Below are 22,182 nucleotides of genomic sequence, written 5' to 3' on the forward strand. Positions count from 1 at the left end.
ACCTTGCCTCTCTCTCTCCCTTGCTTCCTCTTGCCTTGTGATCTGCTTGTACCTGCTGGTTCCCTCTGCTTTCTGCCGTGAGTAGAAGCAGCCTGAGGCCTGCACCAGATGCAGCTGTCCCAGAATCATGAGCCAAATAAATCTCTTTTCTTTATAAATTGCCCAGTTTCGGGTATTCTGTTATAGCGACACAAAAAGGGATTAATACAGAAGATACCTATGAACTCCCTCTAATTTTATGTCTTCCTCATTTTGAAAGGACAGTTTTTCCAAGTAAAATATTCTTGGTAGATAGTTTTTTCTTCCCTATGCCCTGTATGTTGAATATATTGTCTCACTCTATCCTGGCCACAAAAAACATCTTAAAAAATTTAAGAAGTTTGAAATTATATGAAGTATTTTGGCCAAACACAATGGTTTAAAACTAGAAATCAATAACAGGGAAAATTGGGGGAAAAAATGACCAATATGTCAAATTTAAACAGCATACTTCAAAAAACTGAATGGGTAGTAGAAGTAATCAAAAGAGAAAATGCAAGATACCTTGAGAAAAATGAAAACAAATCATGACATTCTAAAACTTATGGGATGCCACAAACCAATACTAAGTATAGCAGTAAACATCTACATTAAAAAAAGAAAGATGTCAAATTAACAACCTAATGTTACACTTCAAAGAACTAGAAAAAGAACAAGCTAACCCCAAAGTTAGCAGAAAGAAAGAAATGATAGAGATTAGAGCAGAAATTAAAGAAATAATGACCAGGGAAACATCAGAAAAATCAATGAAACCAAGAGTTCTGTTTTCAAAAAGATAAATAAAATTGACAAATTTTTAGCTAGAATAACTAAGAAAAAAGAAGACTTGAATTAATAAAATAAGAAAAGAAAAAGACATTACAACAGGTATCACAGAAATAAAAAGGATTGTAAGAGACTATAACAAATTTTGTATCACCAAATTGGGTAGTTTAGAAGAAATGGATGAATTTTTAGAAACATACAACCTACCAAGACTGAATCATGAAGAATTACAAAATCTAAACAGTCTAGTAATGAATAAGGAGATTAAATTAGTAATTAAATATTCCCAACAGGGAAAAGCCAAGACCAGATAACTTCTCTAATGAATTCTGTTAAATATTTAAAGAATAATTAATGTTTATCCTTCTCAGGCTCTTTTTATAAAGAGAAGGGAGCACTTCTAGACTGATTTTATGAGGTCTCTATTACCCTGATACCAAAGGCAGACAAAGACTGTACAAGAAAAGAAAATTAGAGGCAAATATACCTGATGAATATAGGTGCAAAAATCCTCAAGAAAATGCTAGTGAATAAAATTGCAGCACATTAAAAGGATTATACACTATGGTCAAGTATGATTTATCCCTGAGACCAAAGATGATTTAACATACGTGAATCAATAAATGTAATATACCACATTACCAGAATGAAGGTAAAAGTCACATGATTATCTCAATAGATGTAGAAAAAGCATTTTACAAATTTCAATACCCTTTCAAGGTAAAAACACAGGTAGATAAGGGAAGTACCTTAATATAATATAATTGATATAAGACAAGCCCACAGATAACATTGTATACAGTGATAGAAAATTGAATGGTTTTTTCTTAAGATCACAAACAAGAATACTCACTCTCCTTACTTGTATACAACAGGTATAGTACTGAGATCTTATCAAGAGCAGTTAGGCAAGAAAAAAAGAAAAGGATTCCATATCAGAAAGGAAGAAGTAATACTGTCTGTTTGCAGATAACATGATCTTATCTGTAGAAAACCTTAGAGAGTTCAGAGAAAACTTGTTAATACTAATAAATTCAGTAAACTTGCAGGATTCTGAATCAATATTACAAAAATCAGTAACACCAGCAAGCCACCAAAAAAAAAAAAAAAAATCAGTGACATTTCTATACACTAATAACAAACTTTCTGAAAAAGAATTCAAGAAAACAATCCCATTTAGAGTAGCATTAAAATGAATAAAATACTTAGGAATAAACTTTACCAAGGAGGTAAAATACTTGTCTCTTGACAGCTACAATACATTAATGAATGAAGTTAAAGGATACACAAATAAATGAAAAGATGTTGCATGTTCATGGTGAGAAGACAGTATTGTTATAATGTCCATACTGCCCAACTCACTCTACAGATTGAATGCAATTCCTGTTTAAATCCATTGGAATTTTTTACAGAATTACCAAAAACATATGGAACCACAGAATTACAAAATTCATACGGAACCACAAAGGATCATGAATAGTCAAATGTACAAAGCTTGAGTCATCACACTTCCTGATTTCAAAATATATTACAAAGCTACAGTAATTAAAGCAATATGATACTGGCATAAAAACAGACCAATGGAAAACAGTAGAGAACCCAGAAATATACCCACATATGCAGTCAACTGATCTTTGAGAAAGTTGCTAAGAATACACAATGAGGAAAGGACAGTCTTCTCAATAAATAGTGCTGGGAAGATTGGATATGAAAAAATGAAAAAAAAATGAAATTAGGTCACTGCTTTACTGCATATAGAAAAGTCAACTAGGTGTCAATTAAACACTTAAGTCCTGAAATTTTAAAACTCCTGGAGTAAAATATAGGGGTACGCTTTATGACATTGGTCTTGGTAATAATGATTTCTTTGATATCACACTAAAAGCACAAGCAACTAAAGCAAAAAGAGACAAATGGCAATACATCAAACTAGAACACTTCTTCACAGCAAAGGAAACAACATAACAAGAAGGCAGCCTACAGAATAGGAGAATATCTTCAAAGCATGTAGCTGATAAGGGACTCATTTACAAAGTATGGAAGTAACTCCTATAACTTTCAAAGGAGGTTTAATGTGCACTAATTATCCGTCCTGTGGGAGGACTGCCACTGCCTGGAGGATAGTAAAGATCATTAGTATGACAACCACCGAGAATAGGAGTCTGGACACTTTAGCCCACTGAATTTGGGGCTGCAGTTTCTATCACTTGAACCAGTGTTGTCAGAACACTCATATACAACAAGTTAAGTGAAGTAACTTTATTACAGATAGGCAATGAGGTACAGTAGAACCATAGGATTAATGGCGAGCCAGTCTCCCAAGGCTCAGGAAAGTTGCCCAGGGCAGATGGAATTTTGTCTGCACATGCTACATTTGTACCACAACTGAGTGTCCTCAGAAAGCAGTCCACCTTGAGTTTTATATCTCAGGTGTCAAAGGAATTGCTGTTCTAAGGCGTTAAAGGACATTCTGTTCTAGAGGGACAGGAACTGAGCCTGTACTGTTATTTCAGGGTGTTGCATTACCAACACATTCCATTTTTGAGAACTACAAGCAGTAAGGGGGAGGGGGAGAACTGAGTCAGTCCAAGGCCATCCAGAGAACTGTCCTATACAACTCAGTAGAAAATACACACACACACACACATATACACATAAATTAATGGGCAAAGACTTGAGCAGACATATTTCCAATGAAAACATACAACTGGTCAACAGGCATGTGGAAAGATGCTTAGCATCATTAATTATTAGTGAAGTGGAAGTCAAGACTGCAAAGAGATGTCACCTCACACTATTGGGATAGCTGTTACTGAAAATCAAAAGATAACAAGTGTTGGCAGGTTGTGGAGAAATTGCAATCCTTGTACACTGTTGGTGCGAATGTAAAATGGTGCAGAAGCTATGGAAACAATATGCTCCCCCCCCCCGAGAAAATCTAAATTAGAATTACCATATGATCCAGGAATCCCGCTTCTGGGTGTTTATCCAAAGGAATTGAAATGAAGATCTTGGAAACATATTTGAACTTCCATGTTCATTGCAGCACTACTCATAATAACAAAAAGTACAGGAACTACCTAAGTGTCCATGGACAGATGACAGGATAAAGAAAATGTGGTATATACCTGCAGTGGAATATTATGCACCTTTAAAAAGAAGATAATGCCATTTGGGACAATGTGTGCGAACCTGAAGGATATTGTGCTAGGTGACTTCAGTCGGTCACAGAATGGCAAATTCTGCGTGATTTTACTTATATGACGTATCTAAAAAGTCAAACTCATAGAAGCAGAGAACAAAATAGTTGTTGCCAGGGGCTGGGGTGTGGAAGAAACAGGGAGTTGTTCAATGAGTATGATGTTACATTTATGCTAGATTAATAAATTCTAGAATTCTGCTGTACAACATAGTGCCTATGATTAACTATATGGTATTGTGCACTTCAAAATTTGAGAGTAGGTCTCATATTAGTTATGCTTACCACAATAAGTAAATATATACATACACACCTACATACATACAAAGGGACAAGGAAACTTTGGGAGGTGTTAAGATATGCATATTACTTTGTGGTGATGATATTATGGGTGTTTGCATATGTGCAAACTGTTCAAATTGTACACGTTAAGTATGTTCTGTTCTTTATCAACTTCATCTCAATAAAGGTGTTTAAAAACAAAAAAACCCCAAAAGTTTGGCTCAAATATAAGCTAGGCAATAGTAAAGAACAGAGTATAAATCAATTAAAGTAGAAATAGAAAAAAATAGAGAAAAACCAGTTTAAGCCAGAAGGTGGGTTTTGGAACAGATTAATAAAATTGCTAAAACAAAGGAAAAAAGAAGGAGTACTCAAATACCAATATCAGGGGTGAAAGAGGAGATTATCACTAAAGACTATGAACATTAAACAGATAATAGGAATACCGTGAAAATTCTATGAAAGTATATTTTACAATTTTGATGAAATCAGCAAACCTCAAAAACCACAAACTAAAAATCTTAACTTTTGATAAGTATAAACTTAATTGTCCTGTAACTACTAAAGCAATTAAAACTGTAGTTGAAAACCTTCTGGAAAAAAATGTGCAAGCCCAGATGGCAAATCCTACTATAAATTGAAGAATGAAGTAACAGCAGTACTATGCAATTTCTTCCAGAAAACAGAAGAGGGAAACTTCTCAACTCAATTTATGAAGGCTTCATTAACTTTATTTCAAGCTCAGATATAGTACAAGAAAATTACATGCAAATATTATTCATGAACATAGATGCCAAAATTCTCAATGAAAACTTACTAAGTTAAAACCAAAAATATATAAAAAGAATAATATACCACAACCATATGGTGTGAATCCCAAGGATTCAAGGCTGGTTCAATTTTCAAAAGCAACATTAACCATACTGACAATCTGTAAAATAGAGAAATGAATTGTATCTATTGGTGCATAAAAACCTTGATAGAGATTTAACATCTCTTCTGATATTAACTCTCATAGATGCCGGGGAAAAAAACACTAGGTAATCTAGGACTACAAAGAAATTTCCTTGCTAAGGGATTTATATTTAAAAACCTACAGATAACATTATACCTGATGGTTAAAGACTAAAATATGGTTCTTCTAAGGTTAAGAAGGCAAAGATGTCCACTCTCATCGCTCTTATTCAAGATTGTAGAGAAGGTCCTAACTGGTACAGTAAGGCAAGAAAGAGAATTAAAAGGCATGCAGAATAAAGAAATAAAGCTCCCTATTCTTATACATTATGATTGCTTACATTGAAAATCCCAAGGAATCTCCAAAAAAAAGAATTAAATGATTTTAGCAAGGTCACAAGATACAAGCTTATCACACAAAAATTAATTGTATTTTTATATGCTAGCAATGAAAGATTAGAAACCACAAAAATTAAAATCAATTGTATACTGTAGCTTCTAAATAAAAGATCAGATATAAATCTAACAAAACACATACAGGAATTGTATGCTGACATCTACAGGTTGCTAATTAAAGAAATCAAGACCCAAGCAAATGAAGACATATACTGTGTTCATAGATTGGAAGACTCATTCTTCCATCAGTATGGCCATATACTGTGTTCATAGATTAGAAAGCACATTCACTTATCCTGGTAATTATGTCAATTCTTCCCGAATTGTTTTATGGATTTAAGCAATGGCAATGAAAATCGTAGCAGAACTTTTTGAAGATATACTTAATATGATTCTAAAATCTATAAGGAAATGCAAAGGAACTAGAATAATCAAAATTCTTTTTAAAAAGTAAAGGTTCAAGAAATTGTATCTGATTTTAAGACCCAGCAAATGAATGTAGTGTTTGTGATGGGACAGACACATTGGTGGAATAAAATTGATAGTCATCAAATAGATTTATGCAAATACAATTGATTTTCGAAAAGGCACATAGACAATTTTGTAAAGAAATGGTAATATTTTCACAATTGGTATTGGAACAATTGTAAATCTGCATGGAAAAATTATTATAAAATGTGTAATAGATCTAAATGTGAAACATCCAACTAGAAATCCTTCAGAAAAAAGCATAGGAGGGCCGAGCCTGTGGCGCACTTGGGAGGGTGCTGCGCTGGGAGCGCGGCGACGCTCCCAGCGGCCGCGGGTTTGGATCCTATATAGGAATGGCCGGTACACTCACTGGCTGAGTGCCGGTCACGAAAAAGAAAAAAGAAAAAAAAAAAAGAAAAAGAAAAAAGCATAGGAGAAAATCTTTGTGACCTAGGATTAGCCAAAGTGTTCTTAGAATGTTATTAAAGGCATGATTCATAAAGAAGAAATTTGATTAGATGGACTTACCAAAATCAAAAACTTTTGCTTTGTGAAAGACTTTTGATAGAATGAAATGTAGGGCAACAAACAGAAAATATTTGAAATCATCAGTCACATAAAACACTTGTTTCAAAAATATATAAAGATCTCTGAAAGTTCAACAGGAAGAAAACATACATTCCAATTTAAAAGTAGTCAAAAGATTTTCACAGGCACTTTACCAAAGACGACATACAGAAGACAAATAAGTACATGAAAAAGTGTTCAGCATGATTAGTCATTAGGGAAATGTAAATTTAAACCCATAACAGAATACTACTACGTCTCTTCTAGAATATCTAAAAATTGAAAAGACTGAGCTTATCAAGCATGAGAATGTGGAGCAATTAGAAGATCTCTCATGCATTATTGGTAGTAATACAAAGTTCTCTACCTACTTAGTACATTTTGATAGTTTTTGTAAAGTTCAGCATTCACATATATGTCCCCTTCCTGTGGTTTGAATGGTTTAGTCTCTTCAAAATTCATGTTGAGACTTAATCCTTAGTGGGAAAGTATTAAGAAGTGGGACCTTTAGGGGGTGATTATTGCCCTTGTAAAAGGGCTTGCGGGAGCCTGTTTGGCCCTTTTTGCTCTTCCATCATGTGAGAATGCAGCAAGAATGTGCTATCTTGGGAGCAAAGAGCAAGGCTTAACCAAACACCAAATCTGATGGCATTTTGATCTTGGATTTCCAAGCCTCCAGAACTATGAGAAATTTATATTACTTATACAGTAGTCCCCCTTATCCATGGTTTCACTTTCCATGGTTTCAGTTACCTGCAATCAACCATGGTCCAAAAATATTAAGGTATTTTGAATGCAAGAAAGGGAGAGGGCACATTCAGATAACTTTTATTACAGTATATTACTATAACTTCTGTTTTATTATTATTATTGTTAATCTTTTACTGTGCCTAATTGGTAAGTTAAACTTTTTTATGGGCATGTATGTGTAGGAAAAAAATCATAGTATACATAGGGTTTGGTACTATCTTCAGTTTCAAGCATTCACTGGGGGTCTTGGAACATATGCACTATGGGTAATAACGGACTACTCTAAATTATCTATTCAAAGGTATTCTGTTATAGCAGCCCACGTGGACTAAGATACATTACCCATCAAACCTATTTCTAAGTATTCACTTTAGAAAAAGGAAAACATTTACACAAATACTTATATACTTGTACAATGTTTATAGCAGTTCTTTTAATAATTGCCCCAAATTGGTAACAACCAAAACGTTCTCCAGTTGGGTGAATAAATAAAAAGCCTGTGGTACATTGTTGTAATGAAATACTAATCAGGAATAAAAATAAACACATGCAGCAAATTGGATGAATTTAAGGCACTATCTTAAGTCAAAGAAGCCAAAGATTACATATTAATGACATTCCTGAAGAGAGAAAAAATAGTGATAGTTATAGGTGGAGGGAGGATATGACTGCAAAAGGATAGAATGGAGAAGCTTTGGGTGGTGATGAAACTCTTCTGTATCTTGATTGTGGTGGCTACCATAGGAAACTATACATGAGAGTATTTCAGAAAGTTTATGGAAAGATTAGTATTATGTTTTAAATCTATTTTTCCACAAATTTTTTGAAGTCCCTGTGTACATGTATTAAAATTCATAGAAATGTATCCTGCAAGTTTACAGAATTAATTTATTCTAACAGATTTTTGGTGCACTTTAGGGTTTTCTATATAGGAGATTATATCATCTGCAAAAATTTTTTAATACTTTTTTGATTTGGATGCTTTTATTCGTTTTCTTGCCTGACTGCTCTAGCTAGGACCTTCAGTACTGTATTGAATAGAAGTGGTGGTTGTGGGTATCCTTGTCTGGTTTCTGGTCTTAGAGAATAAACTTTCATCTTTCACCATTCAGTATGATGCTAGCTGTGGGCTTGTCATATATGGCCTTTCTTCTGTTTAGGTACATTGCTTCTATACCTAATTTGTTACAAGTTTTTACCACATACGTATATTGAATTTTGTCGAATGCTTTTTCTGCATCTATTGAGATGATCATGAGTTTTACCCTTCATTCTGTTAATGTGGTAGGTGTATTACATTTACTGATTTGCATAATGTTGACACATTGTTGCATCCCAGGAATAAATCCTACTTGATCTTAGTGTATTATTCTTTTGATGTGCTGTTGACTTCTGTTTGTAAGTATTTTGTTGAGGATTTTCGCACCTATGTTCATCAAAGATATTGGACTCTTTATTTTTTTTCTCCTGTACTGTTCTTATCTAGCTTAGGTATCAGTAATTCTGGACTTGTAAAATGAGTTTGGAAGTGTTTCTACCTCTTTACTTTTTTGGAAGAGTTTGAGAAGGATTGGAGTTAATTCTTCTTTAAATATTCGTATTCACCAGTAAAGCCATCATGTCCTAGCCTTTTCTTTGTTGAGAGGTTTTTGGTAAGTGATTCAATCCCCTTACCTGTGATTGGTCTGTTCAGATTTTCTGTTTCTTCATGATTCAGTTTTGGTAGGTTGTATGTTTTTAGGAATTTATCCATTTCTTGTAGTTTATCCAATTTATTGACATATAATTGTTTGTAGTAGTCTCTTATGATCCTCTGTATTTCTGTGGTATTAATTGTTATATATACTTTTTTCATTTATAATTTTATTTGTGTTTTCTCTTTTCTTAGTCTAACTGAAGGTTTGCCAATTTTATTTCTTTCCCCAAAACCAACTCTTACTTTTTTGATCTTTTGCATATTTTTTTAGTTCCTATTTTAGTTATTTTTGCTCTTTTCTTTATTATTTTATTCCTTCTCCTAAATTTAATTTAATTTGTTCTTTTTTCCCTAATTCCTTGAGTTGTAAAGTTAGGTTGTTTTTTTGAGATTTTTTCCCCCCCTGAACCTAGGTGTTTATTGCTACAAACTTCCCTCTTAGAAGTTTTTGCTGCATCCCATAAGTTTTGGTGTGTTGTATTTTTGTTTTCGTTTTTCTCAAAATATTTTTTTGATTTTCTTTTTGGTTTTTTCTTTGAACCCTTGTTCAGAAGTGTATTGTTTAATTTCAACATATTTGTGAATTTTCTAATTTTCCTCGTTATTTCTTTGTAATTCTATTGTGGTTGTTAAAGGTACTTGATAGGATTCCAACCTTAATTTGTTAAGATTTGTTCTGTGGCCTAGCTTATGATCTATACCAGAGAGTGTTTCATGTGTGCTTGAGAACAATATGTATTCTGCTGCCATTGGATGCAGTGTTCTGTGTGTGTCTGTTAGATATATTTAGTCTACAGTATAGTTCAATTCCAATGTTTGTCTATTGATTTTCTGTCTGGATGATCTATCCATTGTTGAAAAGTGGGGTATAAAGTCTCCTACTATTATTGAATCACTTTCTATTTCCCTCTACAGATCTGCTAATATTTGCTCCATATATTTAGGTGCTTATTGTGATAGTTCTTTTTTTACTTAGTCTATTTTGTTTTTATATAAGTATAGTGACACCCTGCTATCTTTTGGTTGCCATTTGCATGGTATGTCTTTTCCCATCCATTTACAATTGTTATGTCTTCCTGATGAATCGGCCTCTTTATCATTACAGTATGATCTTCTTTGGCTTTTAAAACAGTTTTTCACTTAAGGTCTATTTTCCCCCCTGTGAAGGTATAGCCACTTCTCTCTCTTGGTTATGATTTACATGGAATATGATTTCCCATCCCTTTACTTTTAGCCTATCCGTGTCTTTAAAGCTAAAGTAAGTAACTTGTGGGCAGTATATAGTTGAATCTTTTAAAAAATCTATTTAGCCATTTTATGTCTTTTGATTGGATAAATTAATTCAATTACATTTAAAATATTTATTGGTAAGTTAGAACTTACTACTGTCATTTTTGTTGATTATTTTCTGACAGTTTGTAGTTCCTTTTTTTCATTCTTACTCTCCTGCTGTCTCCTTTTGTGATTTGAGTTTTTTAATGGTATAATTTGATTTCTTTCATCCTTTTTTGTGTATCTACTATAGAGTTTTTTTGTGTGTGTGGTTACCATGAGGTATACAAAAACATTTTATAACAGTCTATTTTAAGCTAACTTTAACAAGTTAACTTTACTGCATTTCAAAACTTTTTCATTTCTCCTCCCCTATATTTTTTGTTATTGATGTCACAATTTATATCTTGTATATGTCACATATCCTAAAAATATTATAGTTATCTTGATACTTTTGTCTTTTAACTTTTATACTAGAGTTACACATGATTCATGCACCATCATGACTGTATTAGAGCATTCTGAATTTTACTATAGTCTTACCTGTACAATGAGTTTTATACTATAAAAACAAACTGTATACCTTTTCTACTCTCAGGTCTCAACACAAAACACTTCTTTTCCCAAATGCATGGGTTTTTTCTCCCGTCCTGCTGACGAATTCTCTGACACCAGTTGGGTGCCCTACAATTCAATTCAATTCTGACACTAACTGGAGTTAGTGTAGAGCCCTTAATGGGCCTAGTTCCTTATTACTGCCACTCACTTGAGATAACAGTCATATGTAGCAGGTTTCTGGGTTACCTACAACTTCTGTTTGACTTGGCTACAAATTGGAGGTTCCCATGACCCTCTTCTCAGGTTCAGTGTGCTTGATTTGTTTTATTTGCTTGATAAGAGCAGTTCATAGAACCCAGGAAAACAATTTTCTTACTATTTATGATTTATTACAAAAGATATTTTAAAAATTACTAATGAATGGTGAGATAAAGAGATACATAGGGTAAGATATGGCAGGGTTCCTTGTTTAGGAGGTCCATCCCCATGGAGTTGGGATGTGCCATCCTTCAGGCATGTGGGTGTGTTCTAGTTTGCCAACCCAGAAGCTTGCCAAACCCCATAGTTCAGAGATTTTTATAGAGTCTTCAAGGATTTTTATAGAGGCTTCATCACATAGGCATAGGCATTTATTAACTCAGTCTCCAGCCCCCTCCCCTTCCTGGAGGATGAGTGGGGTTGGGGGGGGCTGAAAGTTCTGAGCTTCAAATCATGGCTTGGTCTTTCAAGTGACCAGCCCCTATTTTGGAGCCCAACAAGAGTAGTCTCATCAGAACAAAAGACACTTTTATCACCCAGGAAATTCCAAGTGATTAGGAGCTTTGTGTCAGGCAAGGTCAAAGACCAAATAGGACAAAAGATACTCCCAGCATCCTCATTGCTGAGAAATTACAAGGGTTTTAGATGCTCTGTGCCAGGACTGGGGATGAAAAACAAATTATATTTCTCATTACAAATCACAATACCATGTATACTTTCATGTTGTTAGTGTCCTTTTGTTTCAACTTGGAGTATTTCCTTTAGCATTTCTTGTAAGATATGTCACTGAATTGATTATAAAATGTAATCTGATGTTGCTTGGATGATAAATGAATCCATGCAGAATAAAAGTCAGGGTTGGGGGAGTGATATTGCTGGAAACCCTATGTGGAGGAGACAGTGATTCAGGACAAGTGTATCCTGAGGGCCAGGGGCAGGAAAGAGGTGGAACGGGGTGAGGCTCCAGAGAGGTTGGATGGATGTTGGCCAATGACTACTAGTGCATAAACCAGGAATAATTAAATCTGAGAAATTCTGTTTTCCTGATAGCGGAGACCAAAATTCACGTGGCATGAGCTGGGGAGCCCTATTATTTAGAATTATGGAGGGTTTTGAAAATTTCAAAATACTGTGGACTAATAATCAGCATATAAAACTCAGTGACTTTCACATTTTTATCTCTAAAATCAAAGTATTTATCTCTTTTTTATTAGCATCGGTAGTCATAATCTTCTTACTTTCGACCCTGGAAGAGGGAATCCCTCTCCTATTTCTTAGAGTATACTGCATGTCCTTATTTGTTGGGCTGGGGCTACTTTTAAGTGACAAATTGGACAAGACTGGAGTCCCATGGTTTCTTTCTTCTTTCTCAGATTTGCCACCTTAGTGCTTGGACTGTGTGAGTGAAAACCCAGTGGCTGAGCTAGTGATAATGCAATCACAGGTGAGTAGAGAATTCCTCTTTGTACTGAAAGTGTATCCATCTCTGCCAGCATATGGGCCAGTTTTCCTATTAGCATGGATGTTCTAAGTGCACACAGGAGTAGTTCAAGGACCTCGGCTCCAGTTAAGATTACCCGGGGGTTTGTAATAGTCATGTTGGATTAAGGGATATTCACGAAGTAATCTTCCCAGATTTTACTAAGGTATTCAGCCTCTATTAATGCTATGTATTCACAGAAGAGATGCAAAATGTTTTGTTTTTCTCATTGAGCCCATGGCCAAAGAATTCACTCATTAACCATGTTATTGGCAGAAATGGGCTTAGGATTGTAGTGAATGCAGGTTGGTGAAGATAAGTGAAAACAGAAAGTTACAGCCCAGTAGGGAGGCAGATGTTCACCAGATGAGCTCAGTCAATTCAGTGTTACAGGTGCTGGGGAGAGGGCTGTACAGCATTGAAGGGAAAGCAAAGAGAGTTAGGCCAGAGAAGACAATGAGCAATTATTTATTCATTTTTCTTATTTTAAACTTCTAAAAGTTTTGATAGAATGTATTTATGCTTTTTGAAAAACTTATAAAAAAGAAAACTAAATTTTGTTATTACCCTTGTCCCCAGTCATGATTTTTTCCTCTTTGTAATCAACCTTTGTTCAAATTTGATAACTGGAAGGCAATGCATAGGGAGTGTTGTTTCCTTAGTTTTGGCTGTTTATTTAGGTGAAGGAGTATAGGAAATAGAGTAAATTTAAGGCCCTGGGGAAATTTTTGAAGTGTAGAAATCAGAACAATTAAGAGGCTTTTTTTACCCTTGAACATAGAGATAAGTTGAAGAAACAAAAGAAACAATGATATCTGGTGTTTGGAAATCACAGAGAAAATTGAGAAAGGGAGGCCTCAGATGATGGGAAGGGTCAGGATAACACTGTCTTTCAGTATAGAAATTTAGAGCCCCTGGCTTGGCTGCTGACCCACTTATCTTTATTTGTTATAATGAACACCTGAGTTGTGTAGAGATGAGAGGCTGCATCTGCTGATCCCAAGTTCTCTATAAAAGTTGTTCAGTCTGCAGAATACTGGACATTGTTTCAGTGTTCTCAGTCATTTAGTGAATAATATGTGACTTTTATTTGAGAAATATTTGATATATAGGAAGCACTTTACACACTAGGTTATTGGACCTTTCAGAACTCATAACAGGTCATTAAATTATTTTGTTGGTGAAACTTAGGTCATGTAGGAAAATACCTAACTGTAGTCATATATAAAATATGGCAAATCATGGATACTGCTTGCCTTGTGCTGAGTCTGTGAATTTACTTAAAGTTGGTGGAGAGGAGAATTTTAATAGCGAATTTCTAAGTGTAAATTTTATAATTTGCATCTAGAATTATAATTGCAAGTTCACTGGGAAATCTCCAGATTATGCCACACTTAGTATTTCTTTTTATGGAGTTTTATGTATTTATAATGTATTATGTCTTTGAGTATATCTGAAAGTCAGGTAAATGCCCAGGTCAGACTAAGAACAATGTGACTAGAATCCCAAATACTGAACTTTCTGTACACATCACCCTGTCTCTTTGACCATGCTCCCCTTAATATTGGTAGAGATGGCCTTGCTAGAAGCAGAATGTCTATAATGTTTTAGGAATCCATGACCTTTGAGGATATAGTTGTAGACTTCACCCAGGAAGAATGGGACCTGCTGGACACATCCCAGAGAAAGCTGTTTAGAGATGTGATGCTAGAGAACATTAGTCATCTAGTCTCTGTTGGTGAGTCTCTTAATATTTGGTGTGTGTGTGTGTGTGTGTGTGTGTGTGTATTCATTCTTTCATTGATATATTAATTCATTCTAAAAGTGTCTAGAAGAGCTTTTCTGCCTGTCATTCCAAACTCTGCCTAGATTCTTTCATAACTTTTACAACTACCTGAGAGCTATTTGTTTCTTTACTTTTCACTTATATTAATTTTTCATCCCAGTAGAATGTAATCTTTCTGACCACAGTGTTGTATGTTCTTCTTGCTACTCAATCTTCAACACTCAGAACAGTGTTGGCAACTCACTGTTTTTAAATAGAAAAATAAATGTACTGATTTTTAAAATATTGTTATTCTGCTGTACAATCTCTTGCACATAGAACCTAGATTGTTCTGATGGAGCGTGTGTTTATTGGATTATTTTTGAATATTCAAACACTGAAAACTTGTAATTTCTCACTGATTGAAAATAGTGAGGATTCTGTAGTCTGTCTTTGAACTTAGGCATGGGCACCAGAAATTATTGGTCTTTAATATCTTTGGGAACACATTCAGGAGTTATACCTTTGTTCATGAAGGACTGTTGATGTTGTTTTCAATGTACTCTTCCCTGGGTGACCTTCCTCATTACTCAGCCCTGTTCTTGGTGACTGTGCGTTATCAGCACAAAACTCAATATCCATGTATCTTTTTTCCCCACAAACAGGCAAACAGCTCTGCAAATCAGGTGTGCTTTTTCCTTTGAAGCAAGGAGAAGAACTCTCAGAAGGAATAAGTGTTCTGCAAGGCCAGAGTCCAGGTGAGCTCCAAGAAGCTGTGTGCTTCACTAAGAGGAGCAGCCTGGTCAGTGAATGAGTAGGCCCTAAGTGTTACTAAATGAAGATTTCTTAAGTTAGTGTTGTTTCTGAAATGTAGGCAAAAGCATATGGGAAAAATTCCTCAGGTGTTGTCATTATACCTTGCAGGTATCAATTTTTATTCAAGTGTCTTTCAGTCATTGTCTTTGACTTCAGTGAAGGAAACATTCTTGTACTTATTGGAGTTAAACTTTCCCATAATGGCCCTTGTCATGGTCCTCTTTGAATATTTTCCTTTCTTTACTTCCCCTACTTGCCATCTTCATTTTATTTTTTCTCATGTCCTAGAAATACCAATTGTCCTGTAATTCTCTACTTCCCAGAGTATACTTAGTCATTCTTTCCCTGTCTGTGTGTCAATATTTGAAACATACTCAAATGGGCATTGGGTCTGTTTAACATTTTCATTCCCTTCATGACATTCTAAAAAAATTATTTCAGGTACGGAAGGTTACCCTATAAAACAAGAAATGATATCCATGCAACATACCTATAAGAAGGACACATCCACGAATGGTGCAATGGTAAGCTTTATGGGTGTGAACCCATTTTTTCCCAAATAGAAACCTTGAAATGGAATAAGTTAGAAATTGGCAGTTACTTAACAGTACTTAAAGTTGGGATCAAGGCCTTTTTCTGTGGAAAGTTTTGGTTAGTTTGAATTTAGCGAAAAAATTAACTTGAAGTCAAAATCAACATGAGATCTTATAATAGGACAATTGAATAAATATGACTTTATATCTAAGCTTTGAAATATAATAAAGTCTTAAAAATAAATCAGATAGCTCTGCCATTGGGATACTACAAAAGAGAAAATCTCTATGCATACAGGTGGGTCATACACCATGTTTAACTATTACAGGAACAATTGTAACTGGAATCTACCACTGAATGATTACTCTAGAGTTAATATGTAGAGAAATGAATAAAGGATTGAATGAATGTGGGTAAACCTTTAATTGTCTTTCATTTCTTTCCCCAAAGCAGAGATCTCATACTCAAGAGGATTCTTCTGAATGTAATGATTTGGGAGAAGATTTCACTGAACATATTACATTGACTCAAAATGTGATGACTCACATGGGAAAGATACACTGTGTAAGCAAAGAATTTGGGAAATCTTTCAGTGACTGGTCATTCTTTAATCAACATAAGGAAATACACACTAGATATAAATCATATGAAAGTCATCTGTGTGGTTATGCCTTTATTCAAAGCTCTTCCCTTAGATCACACAGTACGACTCACCCTGGAGAGATAACATTTGAATGTCATGTATGTGGGAAAATCTTCAGTAAAAGTTCTAATCTTAGACGACATGAGATGATTCACACTGGACAGAAGCCACATGGATGTCATCTATGTGGGAAGGCCTTCACTCATTGCTCTGACCTTAGAAAACATGAGAGAACTCACACTGGAGAGAAACCATATAGATGTCATCTATGTGGGAAAGCCTTCAGTAAAAGTTCGAATCTTAGACGACATGAGGTGATTCACACTAGAGAGAAAGTACATGGGTGTCATCTATGTGGGAAAGCATTCTCTAATTGCTCTGACCTTAGAAAACATGAGAGAAGTCACTTTGGGGAGAAACCATATGGATGTCATCTATGTGGAAAGGCTTTCAGTAAATGTTCTTATCTTAGACAACATGAGAGAACTCACAGTGGAGAGAAACCATATGAATGTCATCTGTGTGGAAAAGCCTTCTCTCATTGTTCTCACCTTAAACAACATGAGAGGAGTCACAATGGAGAGAAACCACATGGATGTCATTTTTGTGGAAAAGCCTTCACTGAATCTTCTGTGCTTAAACGACATGAGAGAACTCACACTGGAGAAAAACCATACGACTGTCATGTATGTGGGAAAGCCTTCACTGAATCTTCTGACCTTAGACGACACAAGAGAACTCACACTGGAGAGAAACCATATGAATGCCATCTGTGTGGAAAAGCCTTCAATCACTCTTCTGTCCTTAGACGACATGAGAGAACACACACTGGAGAGAAACCATATGAATGCAATATATGTGGTAAAGCCTTCAATAGAAGTTATAACTTTAGACTTCATAAGAGAGTTCACACTGGAGAGAAACCATATAAATGTGCTCTGTGTGGGAAAGCCTTCAGTAAATGTTTTAACCTTAGACAACATGAGAGAACTCACACTATAAAAACAATAAATGTGGACGATTCTTCAGACATAGCTTCAACCCTAAATACACTAGAGGACTAACACATTAAAGAAACATTATGTCTGTAATTGTGGAAGAAGCTTTAGCCATCATTACTGCTTCACTCAACCTAAGTTAGTTTAAGATGGAGAGATTCCATATGTATTTTATCTGCATGGTACAAACTGTAGACACTGAACTGATCATGTACAGCATGAGAGAACTCACACTATAAATCAAATGAATATGGAAGAATCTTTATCCACAGCTCTGTTTAACAAAAGGGGGGAAGCACATCTCAGAGAAATTCTGTGCTTGTCAACAATGTGGAAATAACCTCATTTATAATTCATCCTTTAAACAATTGAATAAAATCCACAAGAGAGAAACCCTAACTGCAATTGCTGTACACTCTTATTTAGCTAAACAAGAGTCTTGGTATGCACAAGAAAATTCAGTGTAGGGTAACTGCTAAAACAGGAATAAGTGAAAATATTTGTTGCTAGGTAGATGAAGCCTCTTGGACAATTCCAGATATTCATAGTGGAGAAGTTATTCAATGAGAAATTATTTTATTAATAGAGTAATACTTATATATTAGGCCAGGATTCACATGGTATAAAACACTCCCAATGTCATGAATGAAGGAAACTTCAGTTATTACTTATTCCTTAGTCAATACCAGTATTTGGCCACTGAGGAGAAAACAGTTCTGATACAAAAGTGGAAAAGCCTTCATGTAGATTTCATGTCTGAAAAGTCAAACTGTAAGAAAAATTTTAAAAGCCATTAAGCATATGATTCTGCAAAAAGTTGGAATTTTGACCAAAGATTTGTTGTTGAAAACATGTTAAATGTAAAATTCTGAAGAGATCTGGGTGTATTGAATGCAGAATTTTGTAATAAGTAACAAAGATTAAACACAATTAGTACTGGCAGAAATGCAGGTAGTAAGTGCTGTTGCTGAATAATCTAATGTTATCTAATGTTGGTAAAGTTCTAGGCTTTTTATACAGTTTTAAACACATAAATTGGGGCCAATTAGAAACTAACATTGAATAGCACTGATATATGTAGAACACAAAATTATATGTCCTAACTATATTAGTGGTATATGTGTACATGGCAATGATAAAATGAAGCATCGATTATTAAACACACACTTAACAGGTAAAATGTCATGGTACATAACTTTGCCTCCTTTATTTAGAAACCACTTTATTGAAGTGTAATTGACAGTACAAGAAGGTATACATGTTTAATGTGTACAACTTACAGATACATTTACACTCACGAAATCATAAATGCTATCTAAGCCATAAACACATTTATCCCCTCCAAAGGTTTCATCCTTCGCTTACTTTTCATTTTTTCTTTGTGATAAAAATACTTAAATAAGGTCAACCATCATAGCAAATTTTTAAGTAAATATTACAGTGTTAAATATAGGCAGTATGTTGTAAAATTTGCCTCCATTTAAAAGTTAATACTGCAAAAAATTAAAAGTAATTGGAAATGAATCTATTCAAATAAAAATTGGTGGTCCTTTGTAATTGTGGGTACATTAGTGTGAACATTTCTCAGAAAGCAGAATCAGAGTGTCATTCTGTGCAATAGAATTTAGTTGCCAAGGGCTTTTTTCTAAAACAAACGAGGACATGGAAGAAGAGTGGAGACATTTGGAGTATACTATTTTCAGAATGCCTTATATACTTACACTAATTTATGTAATAAAAAAAAGCACTGACCCTTCTAGGGACAGGCAGAACACTGTTTAGCAACGCTGGCAGAATAGAAAGGAGTCATGACAATCTGATCTTGCCCATATTTTCCAGTGACAATGACCATGAATCTACAAATCACCAACTGGAAATGAGTCTCTCGAGTCCCAGCCCCTCCATACATGCAGAGACTGAGAGAAATAAAGTTGGAGCTTCTCTACCAGAATGACAAGAGAAGGCTCCATTCTTGGGTACACATTTGGGAATTATTAATATCCCTGTTTCAAACATGGGAAAACAGAACATAGATGCTTATAATTAATCTAGCCCATGTTTTTCTGAGGGATATGCAACACCCTCCTCAAATATTTCTGTGCTCTAGTTTGTATATTTTATGTTGCTGCTTTTTCAAGTTTTCAAATGTTTTCTATGTGTAATGTTTGTTAAACACCTCCACCCATGGACCATAGTTTGTCAAACCCAGCACTAGTGCACTTCTTTATCTTTTCAGTCACTTCTTACTATTTTCTCTGTTTTACGTTACATACTTATAGTTACTATAAATTACTTTTCTCCTGACTCCAGTCTAAAGATGTGTGGGTTTATTTGTATTGTCTCTTTTTTCTTTGTTTCTAACACAAACTTTGCTGCTTTGCACAGATCATGTTTTTTAAAATTGTATGTGAGACATTGCCTAATAAAAAGGAAGGAACTGAAATTCTTGTTTTACCCAGAGATGTTATCTATTCTCTCTCGAGTGAGGACTCATCAAGTTTCTTCCACTCAGGAAGTGAAATGAACTCTGGCTGGGTTGCAGCTTTGATTTGATTCAATCTGACCCTCATGCCTTTAGGTTCATTCTTAAGTTATTGCATGCATCTTTCTGTAGTTGGATGTTATTTTCAAAATACCGTGGGACTGAGAAATAATACTGCTTTTCTTCTCCTGTCCCCACACAATAGCCTTTGGGGAAAAGCAGCCCCATGTGTGGTGATTCTCTAGGTTTCAATCTGCCCACCCACTCCACATGTCCATACATTCATCTGCTTGTTTTTATTTACCAGTAGTGTCTTTCTGCCTATGGTTTTCAGGGTCTGAACTAAGCCAATTCTCTGAGGTAGGGAAATGTGTAGTGTTCTCACTTCTCCTAACAAGGGCTCTTCTCTTTCTGTAGTTTTAGTTCTTTAAGTCCTCTCTATTTTCACAACTCTCAGGCTTTTAAAGTTTACACTTTAAAATGAATCTATATTTTCTATTTTTTGCCTCCCATGGTGTTAATTTCCAAATGCTTGAAAACAGTGAGTGTGGAAATGATACAGCATTGGACTTCCTCTTTCTCATGTATTGTACCTCAACAAATCCTGTCTGAAGAGGTTGCACTCCGATACCTTAAAATAGTTGTTTGGCATATTTCATCTATGTTTTGTTATTGTTATTGGTGTGTTGATCCAATTAAAGAAAAAAGTGGGAACTGAAATGTTTTACTCTGAAATATTTTGAGAAAAGAATGCTTTATCTCTATTTTTATGAAGAAGATATTTAATTTAGAACTTTTACAATAATGATTATATATGCTGTGGACTGAATATCTCCCTCAAATCTCACTGAAGCTCCACCCCCATTGTAACAGTGCTAAGAGGGTGGGAAACCAATTATGGTATTTGAAAGGTGGGGCCTTTGAGAGGAGGTTGGATCACGAGAACATTGCCATTGTGAATGGCTTAATCCATTCATGGAGTAATGAGTTACCATGGGCATAGTTCTGATGGCTTCATGAGGAGATCCAGTGAGAAGTTTAGCTCTCTTGCTCAGCCCATTCTCACCATGTGACACCCGGTTGCCATGAGACCCTGTAGAGTTCCAACCCAGAAGGCCCTCACCAGATGTGTTCCTGGGACCTTGGACTTCAAAGACTCCAAAACTAAGAAATAAATTTTGTTTATTTATAAATTACCCAGTTTCAGGTATAAAGTTATAAGCAACAGAAATGGACTAATAAGATATAAGAAAAATTCTCTACAATTGACAACTTGGAATCACATCAAATCATTTCCTTCACCTGTCTCATGTACTACACATCACCATAAGACCTGGCTCTGCTTGGTAGTGATGGAGGTAAGCACACATTTTGTCCCTGTGCCACCTGTGTCTCCCCTCTCAGCCCTGAGTTTCCATGTTGATGCTGAAATGTGAAATTCCTCACAGTGAAAGTACACATATGCACAGCAAGGATTCTCAGACTGTTGTTTGTGTCAGAAATTGAGTGTGGTTATAGGGCATCGTCTTCCCCTCTTTCCATGGCGTTTCCTCGCCTGTTGCCCTCTATCTTAGATGCATGTCAGTCTTGCACTAAACCACATAGACCCCCAGGTTACATCCCCACAGCAGCTCCCATCACCCCAATCCTATGCAAACTCTCCTCCATCAGTTCTCTTCTTCCTCTGTTTTGCATTCTGACCCTGTGGAATCAGAGGGAATTTAGGTGACTGGCCACCTTCAGGTGCCCAGAACCCAGTAGTCCACCCTGATCCGTATTAGTGGGACATTTAACAAGGCTGTTCAACCAGTGGGAGGGCGAACAGGAGGAATCTCGCTCCAGGAGATCATTGCTCAACTTCCTCAGACCTTTTGTTGACTATAAGATATTTCTAATCCCCTTTCCCAAAAGAAACACAACCAAATATCCTCGATTCAGTGTCCACATCTCCACTTTCCTCCAGCGTCCCACAAACAGTCCAAGTCATTTATCATTTTGGGGGGGGTGACTCTGACTAGCCTTTGTAGGGGGGTGTCTTTTCTTTCAAGTGGTTTCTCCTTCACATTTGTTAAAGGGTCACTATGGAAGGGGATCCTTTGTGGGGAGGGTTGGATGGAGGGAGAGAGGGAACTGAGTCCCATCTCCAAGTCCAGGTGAAAGAGTTTCAGTGTCTAGAGTGAGAAAGGGGCTAGCAGGGTGCACCAGCCTATAGTTGCATCTCAGATGGCAGGTGTGGCTCCCACCTATTAGATGACAA

The 22,182-nt window shown here is 35.5% G+C and overlaps 1 protein-coding gene across 3 annotated transcripts in view; it reads left to right on the plus strand.

The window, feature by feature from the left end:
- ZNF596 (zinc finger protein 596) overlaps nucleotides 1–18,853 on the plus strand; it is a 42,360-nt gene extending 23,507 nt beyond the window's left edge. The window contains exons 2-6 of one of the 3 annotated variants that reach the window (XM_063103694.1): nucleotides 12,581–12,651; nucleotides 14,299–14,425; nucleotides 15,118–15,210; nucleotides 15,710–15,792; nucleotides 16,253–18,853. In XM_063103694.1, the coding sequence (XP_062959764.1) occupies nucleotides 12,640–12,651; nucleotides 14,299–14,425; nucleotides 15,118–15,210; nucleotides 15,710–15,792; nucleotides 16,253–17,509 (1,572 nt within the window). In that variant the 5' untranslated portion in view covers nucleotides 12,581–12,639 and the 3' untranslated portion in view covers nucleotides 17,510–18,853. Of the gene's footprint in view, nucleotides 1–12,579; nucleotides 12,652–14,298; nucleotides 14,426–15,117; nucleotides 15,211–15,709; nucleotides 15,793–16,252 lie in introns of those variants that run through there. The other 2 variants (XM_063103702.1, XM_063103711.1) reach the window with 2 other exon arrangements.
- The last annotated feature ends 3,329 nt before the right edge of the window (nucleotides 18,854–22,182 follow it).

Source organism: Cynocephalus volans, chromosome 1 (genome assembly GCF_027409185.1).
Source record: "Cynocephalus volans isolate mCynVol1 chromosome 1, mCynVol1.pri, whole genome shotgun sequence".
NCBI classification, from domain to species: domain Eukaryota; kingdom Metazoa; phylum Chordata; class Mammalia; order Dermoptera; family Cynocephalidae; genus Cynocephalus; species Cynocephalus volans.